Genomic DNA, 13,329 nt, shown 5'->3' with positions numbered 1-13,329 from the left:
TAGGGCGGTCCATATTTGTATGCAAGTGTTCAAGGTCCGACTCTTACCCACTCACACGCGCAATACTAAGCAGATAAGGCTTTTTAAAGATTCCATTCTTTCATTACAATGACTTAAAGGGGTTTAGCAAGAGACAACAAAAATAAATATTTTTTAATAAATGCATTTTAATTAAAATAAAAATATACAATAAATAAATGGAAGAAAACTAATTCTAAAATTGGTATTAGTATTTAGGTGAACACTTTATCGGTTTACGCAACGAAAAGCATAATGCTTTACTTCTTACTTTGCAACATCTTTATCTACAACATTAAGCAATCCATCTGTTTGCCAAAATGAATTCATCTGAGGTAGCTGTCAGTCTAGTGACATTATGAGCTAGTAACTCGAACTAATCATAGAACAGCGGAGCCAGACCCCTTTGAATGCGGTGGTGGGGTCCTACCAAAGTTAGTGTACATCGGGTAACGCGGCATAAAGTGATCACTGCGGCCCTCCTCCTCTTCATCTATGTCCATAAACTTTTTACCAACAATAGTTGCTTCCTCGAATGTTGGTGGCCCTGTAAAAGTAAGAATTAGGTTTATGTCAGCATTTCATAGCATAAACAATATTATTGAGTATCTTAAACTACCTACCGTAGTCATCGTTGGGTGGCAGATCTGAAGTCGGAGTTCTTTGTGTGACCAGAATGCTCGGATTGTCCGGAACCCGGGCTATTAACTCTGCCACATGGGCGGGGTCTTCCGCGCTCTGGACCAATGGAATGGTGCCGATAACAATGGGCACGTATAAATCCGGATCAGTTTGGCAATCGTTCAAGTCGATGGTCAGCTGAACTTCATAGCTCACTGATACGATGTTACTTTCGCGGGAGGAGGGCGGAACCGCCGGAATGGTCAGCGTGCCCTCGATTTCCCTCTTTGAGAGCCTCAAAACCTTTGCTTTTTGGTAGCTGTGTGCCACAATGTGCTCTTCCTCATATGAATGGAGGGCGGGGGTTTGCGCCTGAAGTTTGTAGACCTGTTTCAACCGCATTTCCATGCCCACCAGATCCCGGCGACTCGATTGGTTGTCGACTTCTAGGTTGAAGCGTACCTTCTGGCCGGGTGCGTAGCCACCGAAGGGTATTGTGAGGGTCGAGAGCACCGGACCCGACCTACAGTGCCAGCAGCAAAAGTGCTTGATGTCCTCGTGAACCAAGGGAATCTAGACAATCGAGACACTTAGCCCTCGTTTTGTTTTATAGTTTTGAGCTTACCAGGAGTAAAGGGCTCATGTTGAGGTTGTACGTTTGCAGGACCGTCAGCGGTTTCTTGAAGATTTTGCTTTGTCGATCGGGAAGGCCGATGCAAAGTTCGATCTCGTACCAGATCTTTCCGTACTCCGACACCACCGACGAGGGACAGTCGGGAGGCAGGAATGTACTGAAGGGGAAGGTGTGCGTGCCGGCTGGCAGTGTTCCGGATTCGTTGACATTGGTCCTAGTGCTCAGGTAGGTCTGCCTGCCCCGGAATACCTCGTGTCCCGTCAAGGAAAGTTCTCTAACATCTTGAAAGCGCACTTTGCCCTCACCCACGAAGAGTAGGAAAATCTCTTTAAAAAGGGGAAAAGAAGGAATAGATCGTGATTTTCGCAACAAAAGGGTAGCAATGGTGCGAGTATCTCATTTATATTTAAAAGCTCTTTTTGCCCGTTTACAAGAGCTTTTTGTCTGCTACTGATTTGCTCTGCTTTAGTACACAAGCGCTGCGCAAGAATCTCTCCAATATGTAAGTTAAATCCCAATTTGTTTAGCATTTTCAGTCTCCGAGATCCAAGCGTTCGTGTGGAATCGCTGCCTTCCACCTGTTACATACTTTCCGAAAAGTACAATACACCCTCTTGATCTACGAACAGTGGGTATAATAAACAAACCCGACACTTCACGTGGCTCATGATTGCGGGTAGCTGAGCTTTTCGAGGCATGTCAACAGTTTTATTTACTTCAATTGTTATTTGTTAATTTTGAAAAATATATTTAGATATATCAAATGGCGTTTTCGTAATCTTTTTTTAAGCCCTCTAGTATTATTGCTATGCGTTTATAGTAAACTACTGAGTTTTTGCTTGATTGTTTCTAAACCTCACCATTCACGGATAGTTCTGACTTGGTCGTGAGAACGGCGCGCCCACTTATAGTTTCTCCACTGAAGTATATGGGATCGCTGCGGTCGAACTCAAAAGAGCAGCGCATTTCAAAACGCTTATATTTGAGAAAATATATTTTTTATTTTTTGTGCTAGTGACTCCAGTCCAAATTTAGTTTCTGTCGACACCCAAGAGTAATAATAATCAGCACGAGGCAAGCTGAGCACTGACACTAAAAACATGATGAACATTAACTCAATTTATTTTTAGCACGAAAGTTTCTAATGGCCAAGAGGCAAGAGAGAGCTTTGAACCTACGCAATTTCGAAACGCTTTTGTTGTTTGTAAACAAAAATCATATGTAATCTTTTTATACCCGTTACTCGTAGAGTAAAAGGGTATACTAGATTCGTCGGAAAGTATGTAACAGGTAGAATGCAGCGTTTCCGACCCCGTAAAGTATATATATTCTTGATCAGGATCACTAGCCGAGTCGATCTAGCCAAGTCCGTCTTTTCATCTGTCCGTCAGTCTGTCTGTCCGTATGAACGGTGAGATCTCGGAAACTATAAGAGCTAGATCAGGCAGACTTGACATGCAGATTCCTGGGCTTCCTGCGCAGCTCAAGTTTGTCAGAGGGGTGCCACGCCCACTCTAACGCCCATAATCCGCCAAAATCTGTAGCGCCCACAGTTATTTTTAAATTTTAACTGAATTGTGTTTGTCTCATCAATAGCTATCGACTGACCTAAAAAAACGTACCACGCCCACCCTAACGCCCAAACATAGCACTGAAATAGCCGGTAGGCGCCCTAAAATATCGCATTGCTGGTAATATATCTTCATTTTCCATTTGCTCCCTTAAGCTGAATAGCGGGTATATGTTTCTCTTTTAAAATTCAAGTACCAAAGTTATTGGGCAGACCAAACACCTGATTTATAATTTAACATATATATTGCTGTGTTTAAAAACAATTTTATGTTTAATTTGAAATGTCGTAAAATTATATCTTACATTTTTACTTTAATGCATTCAAAAACTTGACTTTTGCTGTTGCGTACTATCGCCATTTATCGCATATCACCCAGGAGACACTTTTATACACTTGTTTGTTTATTTACCATTCTTTGGGTATATGTTGGTATACATATAAACATTTTGGTTAGTACACTGGCGAACCGAAAAGAAATAAATACTGCCGAGATAAGATATAGTCGTGATTTGGCGATAAACACCCTCAGATTTGCACGGGTGACTCCACGGGCTGTTTCTCAGGGCGCTGCTTTGACTGCCCGGGATCGGCGGGTCGTCTGCGCCGGCGACGCCGTTTCTTCTGCGGAGGATTCGGAGGCGGACTCTGGAAGGTGTCCACATCGAAGACCGGGTAGCGGGGAGTGAACCGAGAGGACTCGCTGACGGTGTTTGCGTCCGTGTCCGCAATATCAGTCGTCATGAACATGGCCTGCTCGTACGTAGGTGGAGCTGTGGAAAAAAGCACAAGATTCAAATTAAATACTACAAAACTAGCTTAAAAACTATAAAAAAAACTTATAAAAACATTGTATAAGGAAAAAGATTCTTTGAAGCAGCAATTCGGTCTGTGAAATTATTAATAAAAAAAAATTATATAATCAAAAAAATGTTTTTCAGATAAAGAGACTACAAACTATTTTTGAAAAATGCATATCTTTTTACAGAACTGAATGGTTTTGATTTCAATGTAAACTAAAAAATTACTTGTTTATTACTTTTTATCCAACGATTTTATATAGTACCGAGACCATTATATAGGAATTTTCTTCGACTTACGCAAATCTGGCACGAAATCGTCGGTAGGCTCTAGCTCATCGTCTCCGTCTTCGGGCAGCTCAAAGTCCTCCAGATCCTCGCTCATCTCGTAGCCGGAGTTGCTGACCCCGCTGTTGGACATCTGGGCCAGTTCCATGGCCCTCGTGGAGGTGCAGGGCAAATCGGGGGGCAGTTGGCTTCCGGCGGCAAAGGCGTTGGTCGGGGAGAATTCCGGTCCGGAGGCCGCAGTGGCCAGTGGAACGTTGCCAATGGTGATGGGGATAATAACGCGTGGGTTGGCCATCAGCCAGTTCATCGCAGCCACCACGCGCACTTCGTAGGACACCCGCACCACCTTGCTCAGGTGCTCGCAGGTGGGCGCCGTGGCCGGGATCCTCAGAGATTCCGAGTAGGTCCTCTGACCGTGACGGGCCACCGGTCCGCACTCGCGCTTCACCAGCATTATCTTCTCGGAGGTGGTGCGCATCGACGGCGTGTCAGCCGTGTAAGTGGCTCGCAGGTGCAGCATGATTAGCAGTTTCCGGCAATCGGAGCTCGAATCATTGCGCACGTGGGCGTGAACCAGCATAAACTGACCCGGGACGTAACCCTGCTGCTGCAGGGTGACCTTCAGATCGACTGGTTTCGTGTGCATCAGGCAGAAGTACTCCACGGCCTCGTTGCTCGCCGGCTCTCGGAGCATCTTGGTCTCCTGGTTCAAGTCCAGGAGCTTCAGCACCGTGAAGCCCACGTTGTGGGTGCGGTTGGAGGCTCCCGGCTTGAGGAAGGTGACCTTGGCCAGGTACCGGATGTGGCCGAAGGCACCCTCGAAGGACGAGGGGCAGTGGCTGGGAATGGGGCAGGCAAAGGTGTATGTGTACGTCCCGGCGTCCATGTTGAAGTTGCTGCCCTGCTCGGAGCCCATGAGGTAAGTGGTGGAGGCTATGTAGTCCTCCCGACCGCTGAACTGGTGCTTCGATCGCTTCTTGGGATTTTGGATGGCCACCGCCTGACCATGTCTGCGGAGTCGCCACAGCGCCTGCGCATATCCACTGATCTGCAGTTTGATTCCTGAAAATACCGAAATATCAAAATGTAAATTAATAATTAAATAAAGGTATACATGTATAAGCTAGTCAAGAATTTTTAGAAAGCTTTTGTAAATAAATAAATTTACAGGTTAAGATAGAGCTGCTGTAAAAAACACAATAGTATCGTAAAAATGTTAAAATTTGTTTATCTTTTTGCAACCGAGATTATAGTTCTGTTTAACTTCAAACTGGGTTGCCTATCAAGGTGGGTATAATATCATGATAAGATAACACAAGCCGGAAGCCGTTACTGGCTTTCCTAAGAAAAATGAATAAATCACTATTTAATGAGGGTAATGGTTGAAGAATAGGTGTGATAAAGCTCTGTTCTGTTTATTCTGTTTGCCTTGACAGACTTTGACTCAAACTATTTAAATCGCGATCTTTTCAAGGCCGGCCTGCGGAATAGTAATATAACCCAAAATGATTACCATTACCCATGTCTTTAAATCCCGCTTTATAAACATTATTCATTGCTAACCGATATCAAGTACCTTTACTGCCGAGCGCAAACCAAAATAAACATGAGTAAGTCCGCCGGTATTTCCTCAAAACGAAATCAAATCACTTGGGTAGATCCCCCGCCATAAGTAACAAACTTATCTCTGTCTATAGGCTCCGGGAATCATCAATTATCGCACATTTGGAGAGTCCGCATGGTTATCACTTAATTACCCTTTTCAATGGTTTGTTGAAACTTTTGCCTGTGCCAAACCTGACATTATCCGATGCGATAAGATACGCCACGCCAGATAAGCGAAGTCCATCACTAGCTGGTGATACACGAATCCTAGTTGAGCTACGTACCTCGTAGTTTCTTGGTCTTGTTCAGATTGACAATCACCTTGCCGGTTATCACCTGGCCGGTGAAGTAGGTGCCGTGTTCGTTCTGGTCGAACGTTATCATGCAGTTCTTCGACATGATGGCGAGTCAGATTCGGTGATGGCCCTCTCCAGAGCTGTTACCTTTGCGAACGGTCCTAGCTCGCCCGCTGCCCAACGAGAACTGAGGCTAACTGTGTGTTAACAGGGCCTAGACTCTCTTACCCCATATTTGCTGTTGGCCGGCACTATCTTATCGCCTTAATTCTCTACAAAACCCACTGCAATGCTTTCTTTCAGAGCGAGTGCAAAATCACGGATAGTTGGCAACGCGGCGAGTTGAGTGAAACAGCTCCATAAATGTGTTAACAACTTGCATGAAAATTCAGTAGCTGAATGTCGGAGTGGCCCTTGAAGTTACCAACCTTTATCTCCGCTATCTCAGCCTTGTGAAACCTTCTCCCCATCGATCACCGCCCGCCGGCAGTTGCGTATATTTTCTATCGCTGTCACTTACATATGTAAATACTACGCTAGCAATGGTACAAATTTGTGTTTAAATACATAAATACCTATCGCATTGATAAGATAAAATAAAAATGTTGGCCAAATAAATGCTGCAAAAATAAATAAAAACCGACCCAGCGGGTGACTTCAGTTCGCTGGGAGACACGGCGCAGACAGGGCAAAAGCTACCCAACTCCGGGTTTACCAGTGAAATCAATCCGAATAATGGTAATCTGTGAGATTGAGTTCTGCAATAACCCCCGGGGGATTTTCTATGCAGGCCAGCTGATTTCCGGAGAGGTGGTAATCAAGACCGACAAGGCGAAACCAGTTAAAGGTAAGAGCTGATTCATTTTCACTCGTTGTCTGCATTTGAAGCAAACTCTATTTGCGGACCGACATAATTGGATTTGAAGTGCATGTGTTGCAAGTGCTAGGAATAGCCGGCCCATTGAAAACCTATCTTTACATTCAGCGGTGGTTCTCCAAATCAAGGGATATGCCGAGACCCATTGGTCTGACACCGAGTACGATCCGGAGGATCAGCCGAACGGGGAGTCGTTCAACGGACATGTGGACTACCTGGCCACCAGGGCCTATCTGCACGGGTCTAGCTCCAGCATAGGTGTGTTCCAAGATGATAAATCACCATAAATCAAGAGATAAAGAAATCAAAGCTCCATTTCAGAGGTGCTTATTGAGCCCGGTACTAGCACACATAGATTCGCCTGTCAGTTGCCCATCACATGTCCCTCTTCTTTCGAGGCGGCACTCGGTCGGATACGTTATCTGGTGAACGTGAGGTTCGTGCGTCCGTGGAAGTTCGACCAGAACTTCAATCGGTGCTTCACTGTACTCAAAGTGATGGACCTGAACTCCGAGAGTCTGATGTTGAGGGTAAGTTATTTCTAAGAATGGATAGCTATGAAATAACTCGTTTACGTGGTTTCAAATTATACATTTTTAATAAAATCTAAATCTAAATATTGTGTCTTATATCAGTATCATTTGTAATCTTTGCAGGTACCCAGCCAAGTGGAGTCACAGCGCACTTTCTACTGTTTTCCCTGTCGCTCGTCGCCGCTCAGTATGCGCCTCTCCCTGCCGCAGGGTGGCTATGTGCCAGGACAGACTGTACCGGTCGAGGTTATGGTCACCAACGACAGTGGCGTGGCAGTGGAGGAGATAACCGTGAAACTGGCCATGGTGGTGATCTACTACAGTCAGCCCCTGTGCGCGGACACCAACAAGGATCGTTTCGTGATGGTCCAGAAAACTGGAGAGGGAGTTCCGACAAAGTGCCACAAACAACTAACCTTCGATCTTAGGGTCCCAGCAACTCCGCCAACATGCTTCAATCTGTGCAGCATCATTCAGATAGGCTACCAGGTCGAGGCAGAGGCCAGGGTCAAGGGTTGCCATGGTGGTCAGTCCCTCCACATACCCGTAACTATTGGAAGTGTCCCGCTAACGAGGAAACTGCAGAAAGAACCAAAGACTTGGGGCGAGGACGTCCTACCCCAGCAACTGGATGCCAAGGCATTGGTTTTGATTGAGAGCGAGCAGGCTGGAGAACCGCCTGGACCTCCTACTCCTTGGTCGGCAGACCCTTCTATTGGTGAGCTACCATTTTGTAAAATATTTTAATACTTTATAGGAGTATATAATATTTTATATAATCTTAGGCTTTTATAAGAACTAAATGATTGTATTAAGTATAGAAAGAATATTCAGAATTAATTAATGTTTTGCAGCTCCTCCGGACTATGTCGAAGCAAAACACATTTGTCCGGATCCACAGAAATTTCCTCAGTCTATGAAAAAGTCTATGAAAAGAATTGGTAAGGGATCACAAGAGAAGAAAAGAGATGACATTTCGTTCGCACCCTTATATGGCGTCTTTGATCTGTCAAATCAGACGGAAGAAATCATTGTCAGACCCAATGAAATGAAGACTGAAGGAGGCTATGTCAATGAGGAGGTAGAAAAAAGCACTTGGCTTTAAAGAATATAAAGATTAAAAAAAGTAATAAAATAAATAAATTAAAACAAATCAAACTAAATCAATACCTAGTTTTATTGACAAACGCGCACTGTGGGAACTTTTTATGCCCCATGATCAATACTTGTCGGGGCTATCCCTATCTTATCGAAGCTATAGCTCAGAAACAAGTGCAATTGAGAGTTGAGCAAAAATATTTATTCCAGTTGAGTGGAGTGGCTCTCTCGAAACACTAGAGACTCAGTTCACAGAGGGGAATTTTTTGTTTTAAGCCATCAATCAGCTGTTTCATTTTATTACTGATAATGTGATTCACAGGCTGGAAATCAACTATTCAATGTAAAAGTAATTTCACCGATAAGATAAATCAAACGAAAGGTGTCCATAGCACAAAAGAAGTGGATTGAAGCTTTTTTGTTCAGTTTAAATTGCGACCATTAAAAGGGAAACAGCTCAACGACAGCCGAAAATTAATACAAAACTTACGGTGTGGTCCCCTCAATTTAAAACCATGGGAATAATTTGCCAAATTCTTTTTCACAACAACACTCAAGGAGTATTCTATGCGGGCCAAACGATTTCTGGTCAAGTGACTTTGAGTACGGATAAAGAGATTCAAATTAAAGGTAAGTGCAAAGCGATTTCCTCCTCCCTGCAAAAGTATACAATACGTGTTAACTTATTTCCACATCACAGCAATTAAACTTAAGGTCAAAGGGTTTGCCGAGACCCATTGGACCGAAAGCAAGAATGATATGAACAATAAGTCCACTACAGAATCGTTCAATGGCTATGAGAAATACCTTTCCAGTAAATGTTTTCTGTTGGGTTCCGAGACAAGCCCCGGTAAGCGGATTAACTTGCTTTTAAGTTTTGATTTGCATTACGTATTAATTATTTGTAATTATTAAAGAAATATGTTTGGCGCCTGGAACCAGATCGTACAATTTTGCCTCCCAGATTCCAATCAACTGTCCTTCGTCGTTCGAGGGTTCGCACGGGCGTATACTTTATAAGGTGGATGTCAATATAACACAGCCCTGGATATATGACAGCGTATTTTCAAGAGCCTTCACAGTAATTCAAGTGATGGATTTAGGCACCTATGAGTCTGTTTCTCAGGTGGGTTTTGAAATTTTACCCTTAAGCTATACAAAATATGGCATATTTATTTATTTCTGTATTATATTCAAACTCTTTGTAAGCTTTCAGTATTTTGTGTTTCCGGCTTTTAAGCAAAACAATTAATGATAAGAGCTCTCATATGACCATCATCGGTGACATAATGTCCTACAGACAGACAGTAATATAGAGCAACTATTTAACATTTAGTTAACATATTTTATAGAGATAAACGTTTAAAAATATTTTAAAATTATTTTCCTTAGGTTCCCGTGCAGGCCAGGACGGAGAAGACGTTCGGGGTCTGGCCCTTCCGGTCGGATCCGCTGACCCTGGAGCTCAATCTGCCGCAGACTGGTTTCGTGCCCGGACAAACAGTGCCCGTCAACGTTTTGGTGGGAAACGAAAGCAAAATCCGGGTGCACGAGGTCAAAGTGGGCCTGGCCATGATGATCACCTACTACAGCGACCGCAGGTCCGACACAAATAATGAGCGCAAGTCCGTGGCCAAGCTGAAGGCAGACGGCGTCATGCGGAACTCCCGGAAAATGTACGACTTCCAGCTGCTGATTCCCTCCACTCCGCCCTCCAGTTTCCGCCTGTGCCGCATTATAGAGATCGGATACCAGATCGAGGTTGTGGCCAAGGTGAAGGGCATGCACATTAACGGAACCCTGGTACTGCCGGTGACTATCTGTGGGGTTCCGATAGCGCCGCAAATGGTGCAATATGTTCCAGACTGCTCCGCCCCCCCGATTCCAGAGCAAAGGGCTTTGTCTGTGGTCGAGGGCGATGGAGCTTGTGCTCCAGCCGCCCCTCCCTATCCCTGGGCAGAGGGTTCCTCCTTGCGTAAGTTCCTTTTATAAAAATGTATTCTTTAAAAGCTGTATTATCGTGATACTTTATAGCGCCACCTAGCTATGCTGAGGCCATGCATACCTACACAGATCCTTTGAAGGCCAGCCAGGGTCAGCAGAGTTCGGAAAGTGTGGAAGGGAACTCCTATAAGCCGCTGTATCCTGTTTTTAATATGCCAACTCAAAGTGAGAAAAAGGTGGACACCGAAATCCCGGAGAAAAAGGAAAAAATGTGAGGAGGGATGAGGAACATAATTCAAATTTGATAGTTTGGAAACCCTTTCCTGAGCCTGCAAACCAAGAAGTAATTGCTTTTCTCCCGTTCTACAGGCCTTGTTGGTTGCCTGTCTGCAGCATTTGGCGAAATGTATAATTCAAAATTGTGGAGGCGATAAGATAAAAGTTGGCTTGGCCATCGCAAATAGGAGCCATCGCAGTGTTTGTTTCATTCTCAGTTCGTTTCCGGCAGGCAAGTGGGCATGTCGCTAGCTGCTCCGCCGAAAGCCGTCCAATCCAATCTGTCCGGAGTTCTCGGAAGTTGGGGAGTCAATAACTGAACACTGGCATTAAAATCAAATCAGTCGTGTTCGCACTGGCACCAGAGGTGGATCGCCCATAAAGACGCAATTACGCGTGCATTACAATTATGGCTGTTACCTGTGAAATCGACTTCGATAACAACCCCCACGGCACCTACTTCGGGGGCCAGGTGCTGACTGGCAGGGTTACGCTGAAACTGGACAAGGTGAAGCTGGTGAAAGGTGAGGGAGTTCGATTGGGATTCTTTGGCAATTCGGCGACATTTCAGTAGTGAGTCATGCTTATCTTATCGATGAACTTTAAAGTGCGGTTAAACGGTTTGCGAAGATCGAGCACAGTGACTCACATTATTTATAATGGTGAGGGAACCACACGCGCAAAATCAAATGCCCACAGAAAGGTGTTCGGTGAACGTACACAGATGCATCGATGATAAATATTTGCGGTCGATAAGATTAAATTATTTTTAAACAATCAATGGTTTTCGCATTAATTGATACGAAATATGGGTAGATAAATGCTTGGTTTTCCCGCAAGTGTCGATATTAGTACCGATTTTTGGTATACAGAAGTACTTTTAAATAAAAAATTTAATTTATTTAAAAGCTGCTGGTAAATAAAAATAATCAACTTTTATTTGAACAACAACAATTTGAACATAAAATATGGTTCTTAAACTGGATCATTATACTGCAGCCTTTAATGCATTTCTTGTGTTTATAAAAAGCAGTCAAACTTTAAGTGCAACAATACTAAATTCGCTTATGCAAAGAAATTTGGAAAATAACAAAAATAAACATTCTACCCTTTGAATAAATGTTTACGTCCATGTTTACCCAACTCGTGTTTATCAGCTGAGGCTTTTCTCCGCAGCCATCACCTTGAACATAACCGGCTACGCGGAGACGCGGTGGATCGAAAGGGACAGGAGGCGGAGACGCAGCACGTTCTACGGCCGAGAAGATTACGTTGCATCCAAAACCTTTTTGGTGGGATCCAATCTCAGCAGTTCGTATAGCGACCACCCCACCTAAAGAGCTATCGCTAACTACATCAGCATCTGCAGGTCAAGTCTCCATTGAAGCTGGCATCCACACGTACAACTTTGTGTGCCAGATCCCCACCGAGTGCCCTTCGTCCTTCGAGGGAACCAATGGAAGGGTTCGTTATATGACCAACGTGACCCTGGTTAGACCCTGGAAGTTCAACCAGAGCTACACGCGCTGCTTTACGGTGCTCAAGGTTATGGACCTCAACTTCGACAGTCCGCTGCTGAGGGTGAGTGTGTAGATCTGTTTGCACATATTTGAACGCAATTGTAATCGTTTATTTAAGGTACCCGCCCACAGTGAGACCGCGAAGACCTACTGCTGCTGGCCCTGCCGCTCAGATCCGCTGACCCTTCAGCTGACCGTTCCCCAGACAGGGTTTGTGCCCGGCCAGAGTGTTCCCCTCAGCGTGCTGGTCACCAACGACAGCCACATCCCGGTGGAGCAGCTACTCTTGTCGTTCGTGATGCTGGTGACCTACCACAGCAAGCCCCCTTCAATGCCCAACACCACCTCCGAGCGGTTGGTGGTCAACACCTTGAAAGGGGACTCCGTGCAGCGGAACTGCAAGAAGCTCTTCACCTACGAGATCAGGGTGCCGGCCACTCCGCCCACCTGCTTCAACGTGTGCGGCATCATCCAGATAGCCTACCAGGTGGAGGTGGAGGCCAAGGTGAAGGGCTGCCACAAGAACGAGGTGGTCAGCATTCCTGTGACCATTGGCAGTGTTCCCCTGGCCCAACACGTGCCCATCCAACCTCGTGGTTTGGTCGGGCAGACGCTTGATGTAAATGGGTTGGCTGGTGGAAGTGTGGCCACCGCTCCTCCTCCGAATGCTTCCAGCCCCTGGGCTGTCGACGATTCCATTCGTGAGTTCATATGGAGTGCACTTGTATTTCATAATTACACCTCAAATATTTACTTAAAGCTCCCCCCAACTACCAAGAGGCTCTCCACATGCGAAGCACGGCTGCCCCTCCTACCGACGACTTAGACGACCCGGAGACAGTACAGCCCAATACTCTTGACCTGGATGGCAGTGCCTACAAGCCACTGTATCCGGTATTCGACATTCCGAGTCCCTCAGCCCCACCGCCAGCGGATTACACGCAGAACTACATGGCAGAGAGAGCCTTTGTGAATCCCGCCATGGATGTGGACAAGGACAAGGGAACTTGGCTATGAAAACAGAAAAAACTACTAGAAATTAATGAACGACGAAGCATGTTTTTCAAACACAGAAAAAGCTGTACAAAATATTATAATAAACCTACAAAAATGTTAAAGAATACTTATAAGGTGGAACCGAGAACTGCCTTAACTTGGATACTCCTATGTGCGCTTTACAAACTGTAATCATTGTTTCTGGTGGCCTTCCAAGATTTTTCTGTTCCCAACGAGATGCTTCTGCTATGGT

The 13,329-nt window shown here is 45.0% G+C and overlaps 5 protein-coding genes across 6 annotated transcripts; 3 read left to right on the top strand and 2 right to left on the bottom strand.

The window, feature by feature from the left end:
• Positions 1-43: 43 nt before the first annotated feature.
• LOC108027008 (arrestin domain-containing protein 17) lies at positions 44-2,649 on the bottom strand. Its single transcript, XM_017098206.3, has 4 exons — positions 2,134-2,649; positions 1,265-1,599; positions 642-1,212; positions 44-565 (listed from the first exon to the last, which is right to left on the bottom strand). Exons 1-4 carry the CDS (start codon positions 2,237-2,239, stop codon positions 399-401), a joined length of 1,179 nt encoding a protein of 392 aa, XP_016953695.1. The 5' UTR covers positions 2,240-2,649; the 3' UTR covers positions 44-398.
• Positions 2,650-3,229: 580 nt separating this feature from the next.
• LOC108027457 (arrestin domain-containing protein 17) lies at positions 3,230-6,004 on the bottom strand. Its single transcript, XM_017098912.3, has 3 exons — positions 5,821-6,004; positions 3,944-4,993; positions 3,230-3,616 (listed from the first exon to the last, which is right to left on the bottom strand). Exons 1-3 carry the CDS (start codon positions 5,933-5,935, stop codon positions 3,372-3,374), a joined length of 1,410 nt encoding a protein of 469 aa, XP_016954401.1. The 5' UTR covers positions 5,936-6,004; the 3' UTR covers positions 3,230-3,371.
• A 335-nt stretch (positions 6,005-6,339) lies between these two features.
• On the top strand, positions 6,340-8,405 carry LOC108027073 (arrestin domain-containing protein 2). The gene is made up of 5 exons (XM_017098287.3): positions 6,340-6,679; positions 6,818-6,967; positions 7,031-7,239; positions 7,366-7,960; positions 8,097-8,405. The coding sequence occupies exons 1-5, from the start codon at positions 6,568-6,570 to the stop codon at positions 8,345-8,347; spliced, it is 1,317 nt and encodes a 438-aa protein (XP_016953776.1). The 5' UTR covers positions 6,340-6,567; the 3' UTR covers positions 8,348-8,405.
• A 382-nt stretch (positions 8,406-8,787) lies between these two features.
• LOC108027453 (arrestin domain-containing protein 2) lies at positions 8,788-10,583 on the top strand. The gene is made up of 5 exons (XM_017098905.3): positions 8,788-8,970; positions 9,041-9,190; positions 9,258-9,466; positions 9,733-10,315; positions 10,375-10,583. The coding sequence occupies exons 1-5, from the start codon at positions 8,856-8,858 to the stop codon at positions 10,557-10,559; spliced, it is 1,242 nt and encodes a 413-aa protein (XP_016954394.1). The 5' UTR covers positions 8,788-8,855; the 3' UTR covers positions 10,560-10,583.
• Positions 10,584-10,770: 187 nt separating this feature from the next.
• On the top strand, positions 10,771-13,210 carry LOC108027452 (arrestin domain-containing protein 17). 2 transcript variants are annotated; one of them, XM_017098904.3, is made up of 5 exons: positions 10,771-11,084; positions 11,737-11,871; positions 11,930-12,141; positions 12,199-12,781; positions 12,841-13,210. In XM_017098904.3, exons 1-5 carry the CDS (start codon positions 10,970-10,972, stop codon positions 13,095-13,097), a joined length of 1,302 nt encoding a protein of 433 aa, XP_016954393.1. In that variant the 5' UTR covers positions 10,771-10,969; the 3' UTR covers positions 13,098-13,210. The 2 variants fall into 2 exon arrangements, with proteins under 2 accessions (XP_016954393.1, XP_050744886.1); XM_050888929.1 differs by having other exon boundaries at positions 11,033-11,133.
• The last annotated feature ends 119 nt before the right edge of the window (positions 13,211-13,329 follow it).

Source organism: Drosophila biarmipes, chromosome 3R, assembly GCF_025231255.1.
Source record: "Drosophila biarmipes strain raj3 chromosome 3R, RU_DBia_V1.1, whole genome shotgun sequence".
Lineage (NCBI taxonomy): Eukaryota > Metazoa > Arthropoda > Insecta > Diptera > Drosophilidae > Drosophila > Drosophila biarmipes.
This window is presented reverse-complemented; position numbering and strand designations above follow the sequence as displayed.

What these genes read in the sequence shown, in the direction of transcription:
- LOC108027452 (XM_017098904.3), top strand. Translation starts at nt 10,970, where the DNA reads ATGGCTGTTACCTGTGAAATCGACTTCGATAACAACCCCCACGGCACC. An exon ending in GGTGGGATCCAATCTCAGCA is followed by an intron (nt 11,872 to 11,929) that starts GTTCGTATAGCG and finishes CAGCATCTGCAG; the next exon opens with GTCAAGTCTCCATTGAAGCT. An exon ending in GGCTGTCGACGATTCCATTC is followed by an intron (nt 12,782 to 12,840) that starts GTGAGTTCATAT and finishes ATTTACTTAAAG; the next exon opens with CTCCCCCCAACTACCAAGAG.
- LOC108027073 (XM_017098287.3), top strand. Translation starts at nt 6,568, where the DNA reads ATGGTAATCTGTGAGATTGAGTTCTGCAATAACCCCCGGGGGATTTTC. An exon ending in CGGGTCTAGCTCCAGCATAG is followed by an intron (nt 6,968 to 7,030) that starts GTGTGTTCCAAG and finishes GCTCCATTTCAG; the next exon opens with AGGTGCTTATTGAGCCCGGT. An exon ending in CCGAGAGTCTGATGTTGAGG is followed by an intron (nt 7,240 to 7,365) that starts GTAAGTTATTTC and finishes TAATCTTTGCAG; the next exon opens with GTACCCAGCCAAGTGGAGTC.
- LOC108027457 (XM_017098912.3), bottom strand. Translation starts at nt 5,935, where the DNA reads ATGTCGAAGAACTGCATGATAACGTTCGACCAGAACGAACACGGCACC. An exon ending in CAAGACCAAGAAACTACGAG is followed by an intron (nt 4,994 to 5,820) that starts GTACGTAGCTCA and finishes CGGTATTTTCAG; the next exon opens with GAATCAAACTGCAGATCAGT. An exon ending in CGATTTCGTGCCAGATTTGC is followed by an intron (nt 3,617 to 3,943) that starts GTAAGTCGAAGA and finishes TTTTTTCCACAG; the next exon opens with CTCCACCTACGTACGAGCAG.
- LOC108027453 (XM_017098905.3), top strand. Translation starts at nt 8,856, where the DNA reads ATGGGAATAATTTGCCAAATTCTTTTTCACAACAACACTCAAGGAGTA. An exon ending in GGGTTCCGAGACAAGCCCCG is followed by an intron (nt 9,191 to 9,257) that starts GTAAGCGGATTA and finishes TAATTATTAAAG; the next exon opens with AAATATGTTTGGCGCCTGGA. An exon ending in CCTATGAGTCTGTTTCTCAG is followed by an intron (nt 9,467 to 9,732) that starts GTGGGTTTTGAA and finishes TATTTTCCTTAG; the next exon opens with GTTCCCGTGCAGGCCAGGAC.
- LOC108027008 (XM_017098206.3), bottom strand. Translation starts at nt 2,239, where the DNA reads ATGCGCTGCTCTTTTGAGTTCGACCGCAGCGATCCCATATACTTCAGT. An exon ending in ACATGAGCCCTTTACTCCTG is followed by an intron (nt 1,213 to 1,264) that starts GTAAGCTCAAAA and finishes TCGATTGTCTAG; the next exon opens with ATTCCCTTGGTTCACGAGGA. An exon ending in GCCACCCAACGATGACTACG is followed by an intron (nt 566 to 641) that starts GTAGGTAGTTTA and finishes TTACTTTTACAG; the next exon opens with GGCCACCAACATTCGAGGAA.